The sequence below is a fragment of the Micromesistius poutassou genome (genome assembly GCF_964030765.1).
Source record: "Micromesistius poutassou genome assembly, chromosome: 9".
Lineage (NCBI taxonomy): Eukaryota > Metazoa > Chordata > Actinopteri > Gadiformes > Gadidae > Micromesistius > Micromesistius poutassou.
This window is the reverse complement of record NC_140279.1, coordinates 15,847,333-15,861,885: the sequence shown is the minus strand read 5'-3', so window position 1 is coordinate 15,861,885 and position 14,553 is coordinate 15,847,333. Positions and strand designations below refer to the sequence as shown.

At 42.3% G+C, this 14,553-nt stretch overlaps 3 protein-coding genes across 3 annotated transcripts; all 3 read left to right on the top strand.

Annotated features, from left to right (window-relative positions):
- Window positions 1-1,768: 1,768 nt before the first annotated feature.
- lnp1 (leukemia NUP98 fusion partner 1) lies at window positions 1,769-5,033 on the top strand (the record flags this gene model as incomplete). Its single annotated transcript, XM_084472938.1, has 4 exons — window positions 1,769-1,954; window positions 3,350-3,691; window positions 4,206-4,304; window positions 4,887-5,033. 4 exons carry the CDS (start codon window positions 1,769-1,771, stop codon window positions 5,031-5,033), a joined length of 774 nt encoding a protein of 257 aa, XP_084329064.1.
- A 1,791-nt stretch (window positions 5,034-6,824) lies between these two features.
- tmem45a (transmembrane protein 45a) lies at window positions 6,825-11,076 on the top strand (the record flags this gene model as incomplete). Its single annotated transcript, XM_084472937.1, has 6 exons — window positions 6,825-6,987; window positions 8,313-8,525; window positions 9,204-9,416; window positions 10,117-10,301; window positions 10,539-10,681; window positions 10,980-11,076. The coding sequence occupies exons 2-6, from the start codon at window positions 8,330-8,332 to the stop codon at window positions 11,074-11,076; spliced, it is 834 nt and encodes a 277-aa protein (XP_084329063.1). The 5' UTR covers window positions 6,825-6,987; window positions 8,313-8,329.
- A 901-nt stretch (window positions 11,077-11,977) lies between these two features.
- Window positions 11,978-13,961, top strand: sft2d2a (SFT2 domain containing 2a; the record flags this gene model as incomplete). Its single annotated transcript, XM_084472831.1, has 8 exons — window positions 11,978-12,043; window positions 12,143-12,232; window positions 12,541-12,626; window positions 12,758-12,839; window positions 13,065-13,100; window positions 13,208-13,266; window positions 13,747-13,776; window positions 13,922-13,961. 8 exons carry the CDS (start codon window positions 11,978-11,980, stop codon window positions 13,959-13,961), a joined length of 489 nt encoding a protein of 162 aa, XP_084328957.1.
- Between the last annotated feature and the right edge of the window lie 592 nt (window positions 13,962-14,553).

Sequence of the window (14,553 nt, the reverse complement as noted above, 5' to 3'; positions counted from 1 at the left end):
TGTCGATAGGTTTTTAAATAATTTAATCTTATAAAGGTACTTCCTTCATAAGAGAGTACAAGGTATTTCCATCCTATAATGTCACCGCATTTGTAAATGTAAAACAATATTTACATTGTGATTTATATGTGAAGATGGAGCTAAGCCAGACAGTTGTTTTATGTGCACAATTACTTGTTATCGTGTCATGTTAGCTGTTGCATTTTGTTGCCACAGTCTATAAATAAACAGTATATATTATCAAACCATAATGTGTTTAAAATTCCTTTGTATTCCTTTGAGTATTAAGACTCCAACATTCTTTTCGGTTGAATAAATCCCAACCAGCCTAATTCAGCTAACGGCCATCTTCGTTCTAAACATTTGCTGGGTGGGGCAAGTTAATGCAAAATTTGGCTTTATGTTCACAGGCCCATTGTAGGCCTGTGTATTAATTTATTTGTTTCCAGTTATAGACTGTGGTTAGTGCTGTTCCCTCACAGCATGCAGACCTTGGTTGGTGCCCAGCAGGGAGGCGGCCTATGTGTAGTTACGTCTGTTAGTGGTTAGATTGTTTTCCTCCATGTGTTTCCTCTGGTCTTTAAGACTTAATAGGATGAACTGCACAGAGAGTGCTGCTGCTCCAGATATTTACATACTTGATTCTGATGAAGATACAAGTTTAATATCCTGTTTGTTTAGCCGCGGCGGTTGGTCCACTGTTTCTTAAAATGTAGTTTCCTCCCTACATGGGTTGGTATTCATATCTATCATCAACACACTCTAATAAGATTAAGTATTGCATTGCTTTTGTCTCATGGAACATGCAGTCATTTGGCAGATGCGTTAATCCGAAGTGCACACAGTGATTTAAGTCCATGTCCTTGACGAGCAGGTGTTAAGGCATCTTGCTCTGTATAAGGCCTACAGGTACACTTGGGGATCAAACCCAATACCCTTCAGCTGGGAGTCAAACCACAAAACTATCCTATTTTAGTTATATTGAACACCCCATCATTCTGTTCTATACAGAAAGCATCACAACATTCTAGACCGAAGCATAGCAGGCAATTTAAGGTTACATAGATTGCAATCATGAAATACAAACACAAAGCCTGTTACTTCATGATACATAAGATGGAAACAAAAGGGCACTTTGTTTTACAACAACAACAACAACCAAAACGACAACAGGCATGGGCAGGGGTCGTTTATTGTGAACAGCCGCAGAGATGAATGGTTGAGTCACTGTAGTGACCCGTTTTTTCACCGGCCCCGGGCTCCTCCATGTCACTGTAGGGACGCCTGCACATAATTATTGACAGGTTTGATGCAGTCAGTGAGTGGAAAGTATGGGAAAATAGAAGCCAGCCACCACCAGGCCCACGGCGCAGTAATGGAAAGATTAAAAGCCCCTCTTCCTCCTCCTCCTCCTCCCCACAGCTCCCCTCCTCCCACTCTGTCTCTGTGTTCTCTGTCCCAGTCCATTTTTACACATCACTCGCTGAATAGATTATTGGTGGGGATTTACTTATTTGAGGACTCACATCAAAACAAACTCGCTGCAGTGTATTTTCAGCTGCACTAGGAGACAGAGGGAGCAGGAGGTAGTTGAGGGAGCAGAGAACTCATCCACTCAAGTTACCCGCCGTCGTCTTACAGTGGACGTCAAACTACAGAGCCTCAAACTCGCTGGGTCCAATCTTTAACCGAATCAGCAACGCACACTCCTTCCCACACACACTCGCACCTCTCAACAGTTGGACGCTCTCAACAGTCCATAGTGACCATGGCTCTGAGGCTGCTGCCCGCCTTCGCCATGGACAATGACGACGACGACGACGGGAACTTCACCAACTGGATGAGCAGCTACTGGGGCCATGGCTCGGAGGGCCATGCCACCAGGGAGAACAAGAGGAGCTTCAGGAAGACCTCCAGGTCCCAGACAGACCGGCGGGCCTCTCTACCCTGCGTGGTAACGGAAACACTCTATAACTTTTTTATTAAAAGTTTAACATCTGACCAACTAACTAACTGAAAAAGGAACTGATAATATAACTGACTGTCTGACTAACTTACTGAAAAACCAACACACTCATTGAGTGACTCAACTACATGAATTGCTAGCTCACTTACTAACTTTACTGACTGAGTAACTATCTAAAACTAACTTACAGGCTTACTTCCTAAATGACTAAATAGATAACTTACTAACACTAATCAAATCAACTGTGTTTTTTTTGTTTAAATGACATTATCTGACCACAGAAAGAACAGTGCGAAAGGAAGAAAGGACTTACCAATTAAGTGAATGGATTAGTCTAATAACATTATGATAGATAGATAGATAGATACTTTTATTGATTTATTGAAATTCAAGAATTATAACCCTTATAAGGACTTGGAAATGTATCTGCCTTAATGAATGACTTTCAAACATTTCAATAATATCAGGCTTCTTTTAGTGTTTTCCCGTGAGCGGTTGACCCCCATGTCGCACATCGATATGGCATGTGGATGTGTGACCCCTGCCAAGGTCATGTATGTCAAAAAACAGGCAAACACGCATCCATACCACACAAACTACACACCATAACACACAAACCGGATATTTGGTGATACTCAAAATACTTCACTACATAGCCAGCATGTATACTGCAAGTGAGTTTAGTGTTGTTACGGTCAGTTTAAACAGAGATTCGACCCATGGTGTAAAAACCATCCAACAGACATGCTGTTTAGTCTTGTTGGTAAAAAAAAAAGATCTTATGGAAGTCAACTTGCTCACTGTAAAACTATCATTGAGGAAAAGATTAATTTAATAAAGATCACAGGATCTTTATTTATGATTAGATAGATACAACATAATAATAATAATCATGTCCTTTGTAATAGTCGATGCATGAATATCAAGTGTAACCATGGTCTATCCTGACACGCTTTCCTCAGTTCACACTTCCCTGATAATCAATCTAAATATTATTTCGAATGCGCTATAAATATGAACCAACTATACTATACTAATCAACAACATAACAGCGTGGCGCCCCCTTGTGGAGGCTAGGAATACAGAGGAATTCCAAAAGTTGGTCAATATTTCTAGATTAAATTTTGCCATGGAGAACCTGTTCAGTCACCCAGTTAGTAAAGTCCACTGGTTATACTGGAAACTGCCACTTGGGATGTCACAAATTGGTTGTTTTTTAAATGACTTGTCATAGCCAATGAACACCTCCACTCGCTCCTCCTGTCTACAGCAAACATTTCCTTGTGACCCACTCTGGCATCGACTGCCAGTCACCAAGTTTGAGCCTTTGAACTTGAATATGCCGACTAACACTTCTACTTCTTCTTCTCTTCTTCTTCTCAGTCTCAGCTAGATGCCGTGAGGCTCTCTAGGCTCCACGCCGGTGCCTTAGGGGCCTCAGCCTCTGTCCACAGCAGCCGACACGGCGGGGAGAACCGCGAAGGGGCCCGGCCCCACACCAGGGCCCGACGCGCCTCGTCCGACGAAAACAGCCGCGTCCACGTGGTCATCCCTGAGAGCCGCATCCCCACCATCCCCACCATCCCGGAGCTCACAGAGTCCTTCGACAAGCGGTTCTCTCTGGGGAAGACCCACGTCTCCCTGGTGAGGATCAGGGAGAGGACCCAGCTGGTGTTCCCTCACACTGCTGGAAAACTGAAACTTAAGAATTTGTATGAATTTGACGTCAGTAATCCAACGGAGCAATGGGTTCTTGTTGGGGAGGGCAGGAAAGTCTATCGTTAGGGTAGTTGTCTCCCAGCTGAAAGGTTCTGGGTTCGATCCCCAATGTCCACAGTCTACCTGTAGGCGTCCTGATCAAGACCCTTTTGGATAAAGGCCTCAGCTAAATGACTACAATTTACATACTCATTCATGTCATATGAACGCCTGAAGGGAGAAATATATACAGCAAGCTCACAGCAGTTGAATTTCAGGGTTCTGACCATGGATTATGTCACCCTTTAGTCCTATAGGTCAATCAATCCTTGCCCTCATATGAGGACAGCTTCACGGTTGACCCAAATAGTTTTTAAATTAAATTAATTCATCGTATGGATCTCACCGTAGAAATGTGTTTGGTTTTCATTCAGTTGTGTCTTTAGGTAGAGATGGCCACGCTGCAGCGGTGCTGTGAAATTCTAAACATTATGCGAGTGTTTGGTATGACAAGGTGAATGGCTGTTTGTGTGCTATACAGAACGAGACGGACAGCGTGTGTCTGATCTGTGCGGAGGAGCTTCGTAGCGGCAGAGCTGGGGTACTGGAGGTCCACTGCAAGCATCGCTTCCACAGGGAGGTAAAACATCTCCAACTACTCCAGCGCATGCTTCTCCTCCTCCCCACTTTACCCTGCTCTGCCTCACCCAAATTCCCTGGTTCAACCGCCACCATCTGGCCCCCCCCCTTGAGGATTTTTCTACTTCTAAAAGCCCATTATCAAACACACCCATTCCCAGGCTGGTTGAGATAGTATCTCAACCTGCAAGCTAGTCTCTCTCAAAATGGTGGAGGCCATGAAGACAGCCCGTTTCAGTCTGTTTGCTTTTATCTATGGTAGACCTGGTGCATGACAATCTTGGCATCACACGTCTCTGGAAATGCATGATGGCATGGATCGGAAAGCACGATGTCACTGGTCGGAAATCGTAATGTCGCTGGTCTGAAAGCATGATGTCGCTGAGAGCATGACGTCGCTGTTGTGAAATCGTGACGTCGTTGTTCTGCAATCCTAATGTCACCTGGTCTTAAAGCATGATGCCGCCGGTCTGAAATCATGACGTCACAGATTTAATAGCGTGGTCTAGACCCTAGAGTTTGTAGAAGGTCAGAGGTCAGGCGAAATGCGCTAATGTTGTCGTGCGGTTGTTGCGTGTGGAAGGCATCGCGGCACGGGCGCCCGCGCAGCAGCAGCGCAGCGGCGGAATGCGACGCTTGGAGGAGCGCGAAAGAGGAGTGCCGGAGGGCGTCCAAGGAGACGGACTGTCTCATGCCACACCGGCAGTTCTCACTGCGAAGACACCGCTGACCGGACATGCCGATGACATCACACATCAATGACGTCAGAAAGCGCTGGAGATCGCTGGAACGTGACAGCGCAATGGAAGAAATATTTGGCCAATGCCCAAATATGGCGATTCCTTTGGAACTTGTCGAGTTATTGGAAACTGCCACACCTGGACAGAGCCAACCAGCCCATTTTTTTTTGCCACAGTAAATGTGACTAAAGAAATGACCATAGAACTATAGAAATTCTCTACATGACAAGAGTACCACAAATAGAATGAGGAAATAGAATACAGCAAGTGACATCTCTGGTTTAAATTTTGGATTTGATGTTTTGGTTTGTTTTATTAGAAATATATAACAATAGCTAGTAGGAAATGTATATGTTACCATGTTGTTCCAATATTATTCAATACATGCCAATAAATACAGCGGGATGTCGTAGGCTACTTCGGTTGAGTTGCATTTAGTCTCTATGTTGTTGTTTTTGCTCAGTCTCAGCATTAAAACCTATATGTGAATGGCGAATGATACAATATATTTTGGTTTTCAGTGTTCTGTGTATCAAATCAACCAATCAGCTAATAAAGAAATTAAAAATAAATGAAAACATGTGGTCTTAAAGACTAATAATTATGTAGGGGAATCAATTCAGACATTTTTCAATAAACAATGACAATGTACGAATCATTGTATGAATCACATTTGTATTCCTTTTGGATCCTAATTTCCTTCGGGGGAATAATTAACGATGAACTGCAATGGCAAGTGAGCTTAACATTCTATTCCTGATGCTTGTGGTTCGTTGTTTGGACTTAGCATTGTAACAGAACAGAACTGATGGTGAACTTTAACAAGTAGAAGGCCACCTTTAGGGCCCAGTGACAGACTCCATTCACTGTGTTTATGTTTGCAGTTGTTTTTTTGTGTTCGCCAAACAGGTGAAGCACTGAGTGAATAGCGTAGTGAGTTCAAGAGTGAATAAGGGAGTGAGTGAAAAATGGAGTGAGAGTGGGTAAATAAGGGAGTGAGAGAGTGCGTAAGGGCCTCCCAGTTGAACTACAGGACCATCTGAGATTCACCATTTATAACCTCTTAGAGATAACCATTCCTTATGTGTCATAATCCCAATGTTTATTTGATCATAGTTTGAATAAAAGATTTGTCTCAGTGGTTTGCATAAAACGTTTTACTTATTTCCACCCTTTCCTGTGTGTGCTATGAATCCTGATCTGCAATTATTAATTTCAAGTATCACATTAATGTAATGGATACATTTAGATATAAAGACAGAGACTGACAACATGCAACCAAAAGCCAGTTCACAACCAATATGTTGTAGCCTAATTATCCCCACATTCAACTTTTAATAGTTTACATCTACGTTTAATTAGTTAAACAACAATCAGCGTAATCTCAAGAAGTACGCGCCCACTATGCGTGAGTATCTTGTTTACTGCCTACGTGCTCAGACGCGCGTCTTTTCTCTCTCTACATCGCTTGAGTGGAGTGGAAAGTAGCGGTTTAAAGTCTCGCCGGGGTGGGACCTCTGGGTGGGTCCTATGGGCGGGACTTCGGGGGTTTGGCAGGCGGGGTACAGATGCACACGTGGAACCCAGCTTGCGCAAGAGTGAAAAGGCTCTAAACCAATGAGAAAAAAAGTAGAAGCGGGTTCAGAATAATCAGCCAATGGGAGCACTGGGAGTTTTTTTTTAACAAACCTCAAACAGTTCAGCGTATTCAGGAAAAAATGATCGTGAAACAGCTTTTGATTTAAAGGATGTGCTGAGTGTACCTAATTTCGATGGAATAATTTATGTTCTGCAGCCGTTTTAAAGTTCGGCACCGAATGATGTATAATCTGCGAGGGAAAGAAACAATTGGTGGATAGTAAAATGTAAACCATAGGGTCTTTTTTCTCTCTCAGTGCCTTCCACTTGTAGGAACTTTCCCTTTCCACAAACAAACCTTTTTAGGTGAGTCTATTTTAATACATTTGCCACTGCTATAAAACGCGTGCTTGTTGAAAGTGCCACGTAAAGGCTTTGATTCTAGATCAGATAAATATGGGTTTCTGTTTCTCAGTATCCAAGAAACTCGAATTAAACAACCGTATAAGGTAGCCCTGTATTATCTAATTCTAGAATCGCAGTGGTCCTATTCTTTTTCATATCCAAGAATAACAAAATCTACCGATCGCCAGATATGGAGAGACACTCGCTGCTGTCCGAGCCAATAAACCACCTTGGTCTCAAACCAAATGATATGTTAACTATTTACTATAAACATACAAACTGTAATTTCACCCACACCCACACGCACCTAAGTGTGTATTGGCCCATGGTGCGCAATTACGGATTCGTGTGTGACAGCTTCGTTGGGATTGCCTGTTTCTTTTTTTTAAAGAAAGATCTTTTGTGCTTTTCAGCACCATTTTAGGTAATTCAGGGGCCAAATAGAAGGGGCCACAGTGTGTACACATACCGACTGTTGGTAAGGAAATCTGGCAGGCCTCTTATCTTGAAGGACCACTTTAGATGACACGAGGAGGAGATTGCCATGGCGACCGAAGTGTGGTCTCCTAATTAGAGTGTTCCTCGAACCTGGAGCTATTTATAACACAACAATAAACAATTGTTTTGTATATTGTATTGTGTATTATGACTATGAGTGCTTGTTCAAAAATTCATTTATATATATTTTAAATATCTTTAGTGTTGGCTAAACCTTGTTATAGATGACCATGCCCTTCACTTGTTTGTTGTTTGTTTTAATATTTTTTATTTTGCCTTGAATCCACTTTTTCTATATACGACATCTTTTAATTAATATTTACTTCAGTTTATATTTAGAACCTGCTCTTATTGGCCAACAGCTGTTTTTGTTCCTGGTCAGGCCACACCCCCTGAGGTCCCCTGTCTTTCTAGGCCCTTTATGAAACGCTTTGCCCTCGCAATAAGACCCTATAGACTAAAGTTCATACAAAAGTTTATACTAAATTATTTTATGTATGTTTTATGGTCTTTGTAAACCATTTTTTATCAAACATGATAATTAAAAACGATAAATGATTTAAAAACAACAACAACAACAACAACAACACAATATTAATATTATGACCCTCTGTAATTTCTGCTGTTATATATATATACAGTATATGAAGCTTCATTTGTATATTTTTCTCTCATGTTGCTGCAGGCCAGAATGTTACTATTCCCATTGACGTTTCATCTACATAAAGGACGACAAAGTGTGCAAAGGAAACTCATGATGACTTTCAATCTCTCCCCTCCTCGTTCAGGGTCATCCCAAGGCATCATGGGAAGCTTCAAGGGCCACGCTCTTCCTGGGAGCTTCTTCCTGATCGGTGGGCTGTGGTGGACGGGGAAGTACTCCTTCTGGTACGCCACGCGCCGTAACAAGTGCCTGGGCTCCACCCGCATGGCCGGCAGGGCGTCCCAGCGCCGTCTGGAGGTCATCGAGAGCTCCCTAATGCTCTTCTTCTCTGTGGTCGGTAGGTAGACTGGTCTAAACCCAGGGTTGACCAGCTGGTCGATTATTATGCTGTTATGAGCTGTAGCGGTAATGCTACATGCTAATGTTAGTTGTTTTCTTTATTCTATCTCTTCTATGATGGGATGGTTAGTGTGTATGTTAATGTATGTGTATTTGGAGTTATCCATGACCTCTACAGCAGTCTTTCCAAACGATATGGAAACGGGGTCGTGGGAGATGGCTGGTTTATTAGCTGTAGATATTTCATGGTCATTTTTTGAGAAAGATCATTTTTTGGATAATTTGGTTCAAAAGGTGCGCATGAACAAACAAACAGACTCAAGTTTCGTACCCATGAGGAAACTGCTACTAACTAACTAATGTGCCCTGCTTTAACAACCCTGGGGGCTTTACACTACATGCAAACAATTTGTGTGGAATGAGATACATTAAGATATATAAGAAGTTAGGGTCACAAGAATTTCACACCACCGGCCAAAAATGGTTTGCCGTTGCACAGCAGAAGTATTCTCGCCGTTTAGCATCAGCAGACCCGTCTGGTTCGTTCCTAGTACCCATTTGCAAGGGCCTTGCAAAAACATTAAGAGATAAGTGTAGAAGCTTGATGTGTCATGTGACGCCGTCAACCAATGAGGACGCAGAACGACTGAAAACAGAACGTTTTTTTCTTCCTCAGGGATGTTGGCCGAGCAGTTTGCGGCGGGTGGCCCGCAGCTCCGGCTGTACGACACGTCAGAAAACCATTGGAAGGACCTGATGAACTGGCAGCACGCCACCATGTACTTGTTCTTCTCGCTGGCCGGCGCCATCTCGCTGGTCGTTCACGTCACGGAGGCCGCGCCCCTCGCCCTGGACCGGCTGGCGTTGGCTCTCGCCTTCTTTATCGAAGGTACGGGTCGCCGCGCTGGGGGTTGGTCACACGTTCTACTATACTGTCCATCTCAGGTACATGTACAGGTGCAATGGGGGAGGTTGGTGTGATGAACTGACAGGTTTCTTCGATGAAAATCTCCCTCCCGATGCCTTAAAGGTGACATGTTATACCACCAGGTGTGAGTGGGGTTAGCCGTTACAAGCCATCAACCTCATCTGACATCAACCTCATCTGACATCACAAGTGGGCGTGTCCACCTAGATGTATGACGGATAGATGAGCAACGTTTGCTACAGTCCACTGGGTAGGCTGGTCGACTGATCTATCCAGCACACATCTAGGTGGACATGCCCACTTGTGATTTCAGAAAAGGCAGATTTTCAAAACGGCTTGTAATGCTAATCACACACGTGTGAATGCTAATCAAGCCGTTTTGAAAATCTGCCACACACACACACACACACACACACACACACACACACACCTGTTAGTATAATATGTCAAGAGCTTAAGAGAGAACCAAACGGCTGTGGTGGTCATTTGGCTTTAAGATCAACATCCGTTTTCTAATCCTGGGGGTTGCCGGTTCGAGCCCCCCCCCTGCTGCTGAGAGGCGTGGCGTCAAGTATTCTGCATTCAATTAGCCTCATTAGGCTTAGTGACTTAACCTTTTACTTTGAAGTAATGGATGGGCTCTTCAAAACCGTGTGTCCAGGCTTCCTGTTCCTGTACCACCTGCATGGCAGGAAGATGCTGGACGTCCACATGCACCAGATGCTGCTGTACGGCGTGTTCGGCCAGGCTCTGGTGGTCTTCCTGGAGGTTTTCCACCGGGGGAACATCACCCTGGAGCTGCTCAGGTCGGCCCTCTGTCTCCTCCAGGGCTCCTGGTTCTGGCAGGTAAACCAGGCCTCTGTGTGGTGACGATGACCTCCTCAAATGGTCTAAATTTATAGAATTGATAGACAGGAAAGATGCGGCAAAGGCCACTGTGCTACGCCTGTGACACAGACCCCAGCCTTAGCTACGGCGACTATTCAACGCAGAAGTATAATTGGGTATAATGAGGCTGTGTCTATGTATGTATTTATTTATTTATTTGTTTATTTATGTGCGTCTCTCCTCTTGGATTCACAGATTGGCTACGTGCTGTACCCACCCAGGGGTGCCGAGTGGGACCTGACCGACCATAATAACGTGATGTTCGTAACAATGTGCTTCTGCTGGCACCTGGCGGCCAGCATGCTCACTGTGAGCGCGCTCTACTGCGCCATCAACTGGTGAGAAGCTGCACTGCATTGAAATACACCAAATCCATCGCTCCAACTTCAATGGCACAGACCTCCAATGAAGCCTTCCTTTTACTAAGATCCTTACTCTGAACTTGACCACTCCAGACCAAAAGCTTAACTAATACCACAGAACTACCCATCCCTTACTTGTTATTTATTGCAGTTTGTTGTGGCTTTTAGGGTTTTTCGTGGAGTTTAATATAATCTATTGCATTTTGTATTCTTTGGATAGGCCTAATAGTATTTTGTCTCTGTTTTTTGTGTTTGCATTGTGTTTACTTGGTAGTGCGGTGCGGTCCAGGTTGAAGAGGACTCCTCCGGTGGAGATGGGACTCCTCAAGCACAGAGACGGAGAGCTGGAGTCGGACGACGAGGCCGTGTGAAACCCCTTACCTCCAGGGACCCTCCACTCGACATCACTGCCACAGGCACCTTAAGCCTAAGCCCCCGCACAGGACGTAGAGATCATAAAGAACAGGGAACAAATGTTGTCGCTCTGCATTGCTTTCCTGAAATATATCTCGACCTCTGCCTTATATTCAATAATATTTATTAAACTGTTGCCTAGCGCCAATTGTATTTCATATATTTCCTTGTATGATCATGGTTTGGTTTTCAAGAGACAATAACCTAGGCTACTCGTGGCCTTCGTTTTGCGAGTCTGCTCGTTTTCCACTGTCCTCTTGCCGCGTCTGTTGAGCGTGTTCTCCAAGTATTTTACATTGTATTTTACATTTTTTACTTCCTTTATATATTAACACTGCATTTATTTATATCCACACATTTAACATTAACTTGAAACCAGTGTTATGAATAATGTTGAATTGAGTATTTCCATTCTGTTCTTATTTTCGACTTTGCGTCTCTATGTTTGATAAACAAATGGTCCTATTGGAAGCCAAGGAGCAGCTCTGCATATCTATTTTTGTGTTCGTTGTATTGCGATACGGTCAAGAGAGCCTAATCCTGTAGCTATTGTTATTTTGTGTCACAATACAAATTTTTAAATAAAGTTTTTAATCATCTCCTTAATTGCGTCCACGTTTCCCCATAACACTAATATGGAGGTGATATCCACGTTGAAGTAAATTGTTTTTGAATCAGGACCAACAGGTGTCACTTTCAGCTGTGTAACTGCCTGTGCAGGTGGCCTGCCCTACATCACAAGCAAGTGACGAGGTTTTGCTGCCCGGCCCACAGATTGACGAGAATAACCCCGTGGAACAGGAAAGAAAACAATAATACGCAGAGCAGTGAGAGCTGTGTGTGAATTGGTCTTACAATATGGACAAATTAAAGTCGGTGTTGAGTGGCGAGGAAGGGCGCACTCAAGACAGAACTATTTTACAGGTAAACGCGACTTTATTTTCGCCGAGTTTCACGCAACAAACTTAATCTGAAATCTATATTAAGATACAGGTATATGTATGATCTGAACTCTGTGTTAAGGCCGCCAACGAAGCGTCCACACTCGGCTGGGGCACACGCGTGAAGGGGTTCGTCGGCTGCTTCGTGGTCGGCTGTGTGTGCACATTATTGGTACGATTGAGTGTGAATTTTTCCTGATAGCCTACTATGTTTGGTCTTAAGCCTAGCTTTGTGAATGCCATGCAACAGGCCTGGCGCTACCAGTTAGACTGGCTTAATGGAATGCTGCAACTATGGCGCCCTAACCTCCTTGTCCATTAGTCAGCGCAAAAATAAACCGTATACAATAGTTACCAATAATAGGTTACTGCAATTGATCAATCAATCAATACATATTGATATATTTCCCAAAGGTTCAAACTATACTTAAACATACATCAATTCATGTAATCGTAAACCGAGAACTGTTTATTTTGCAGGGTGTGTGTGTGCTCTTCATCCCGAGGATTGGAATAACTCTTTTTATTGTGTTTTATTCATTTGGAAACGTGTGTTCGCTGTGCAGGTAAGACCACCAAAACCAGGATGATAATCTATTGCCAAGTGTATAACCTACATATTTTTTCCCTATATTCATTATATTACCTATATAATCCTGATATCAATAGCTGTTGTTATCGTGTTGTGTTTTCACAGCACTATGTTTTTAATGGGACCCGTGAAGCAACTGAAAAGAATGTGCGACAAGACGAGAGCTCTGGCCACCACCATCATGCTGGTAAGTCAAGTGTCTCCAAAGCATTATCAGTTTCACATCACCTTGGCAGCGAATGGTGGGAAATGTAGTCCTTTCTGTTTTCTTTATGCCAAACTGAAATTTGACACATTTTCTGAAATCATTTCCCATACTGAATTATCTGATGGTTAGGTGGCTCCATTGATGGTCCTGATAAATATATTGATTAATACATTGATTAACTTATATTTTAACATATTGCTTCAGACATGTCTGGTGTTGACCCTCTGCGCTGCCTTCTGGGTAAGTCTAAATATTGAGACAATTTTTTAGTTTAATTAAATGAAACATTGATCAAATCAAAGTCAAGGTTATGTTCTATGGCAGGGCTAAAATACTTTTTCTTACAGTGGAAGAATTTTGGTCTCGCGCTGCTATTTTGCATTTTGCAACTTTTGGCGTTTGCCTGGTAAGCCAATTTATGAGATAATAGACTATGAGTAGCATTGTTTTAATATACAAGAATGTTGAAATTATTGTATTGAAATTAGGCCTGGGCAATAAAACAATAAGTAGACTTTTGATCAATATCAATATAAAACATGTTCAATATATATTGATAAGAGACTGGACCACCGAATCAAGCAGCTGGGTTTGTTACACAAACACGGTTCCATACTTATTTACAATATTTTAGTGTTTGTTGTATCGACATTGGAGTATTTATCAATGAAGAACAGTGGAAGGTCATATTAAGTGTTAAACAGAAGTGTTTACATCCAGCATGGTAATTCCTAGTCTTTTTAGGTCATTACAATTACAATCAATAGTTATCGATATTGATCAATATAATTTAGTTATATCATGATATGTCTTTCAGCCATATCGCCCAGGCCTAATTGAAATTGAGTTAAACTAATCGTATTGCTTAATTTTCCCTCATTCTTAGGTATGGATTGTCTTACATCCCATTCATCAGGTTTGTAATCTTTTCAAAACTTATATTTGACATTTTACACTGTCCTAATAACAATCATGTACTGTCATAGTTGCAACAGCAATATTGTACAAATATCAAGATCAAAGACCTTTAATCCACCACAATTTTGACCTTTGACCCCCAGGGATGCTGTGCTGAAGATGCTGTCCATGTGCATCAAATGAAACCGCTGTGAAGTGGCCGGTCTTTTAATGTTAATTATGCCCAGCGAGTCGGCTAACTCTGTTATTGAGCCTTTTCACTCACGTTTTTGTCAGTGATGTAATTATGTCAATATTTACGTTTTAATAAGGATTGCATTTTCTGCACTGGAGGGTTAAGATTACTCTCACATTAGTTTTAGTAAGCCTGGTTCTATGCTATAAATAAATATGGTTCTACTTGTTTCAGCTAAAGGCAGGATTGAATGGGGCTTTCTTTCTTAATCACATATCATAATATATGCATGTTTTTAAATTTGTGCATTAAAATCATATTTATTTTATGCATCTTCGCTCTCTAAATTCCTATAAACATATTTTTTTCTCTTAGCCTATCTCTTTCAATTGGAGTAATTATTTTTCATATTATGGTGATATGGTGTCTTAGCAAAGACACCATAGAACTGGACAGAAATAATAAAAGTAAGATAAAGAATAAATATACAAAAAAATAAACTTTCTATCTAGAGCGTTATCTTTTCAACTAGTGGCCTTTCCTCCTGGTCACATGACATGACCAGGAAGTGCAAAGTATAAACAGTTTGGTTGGCGCGGA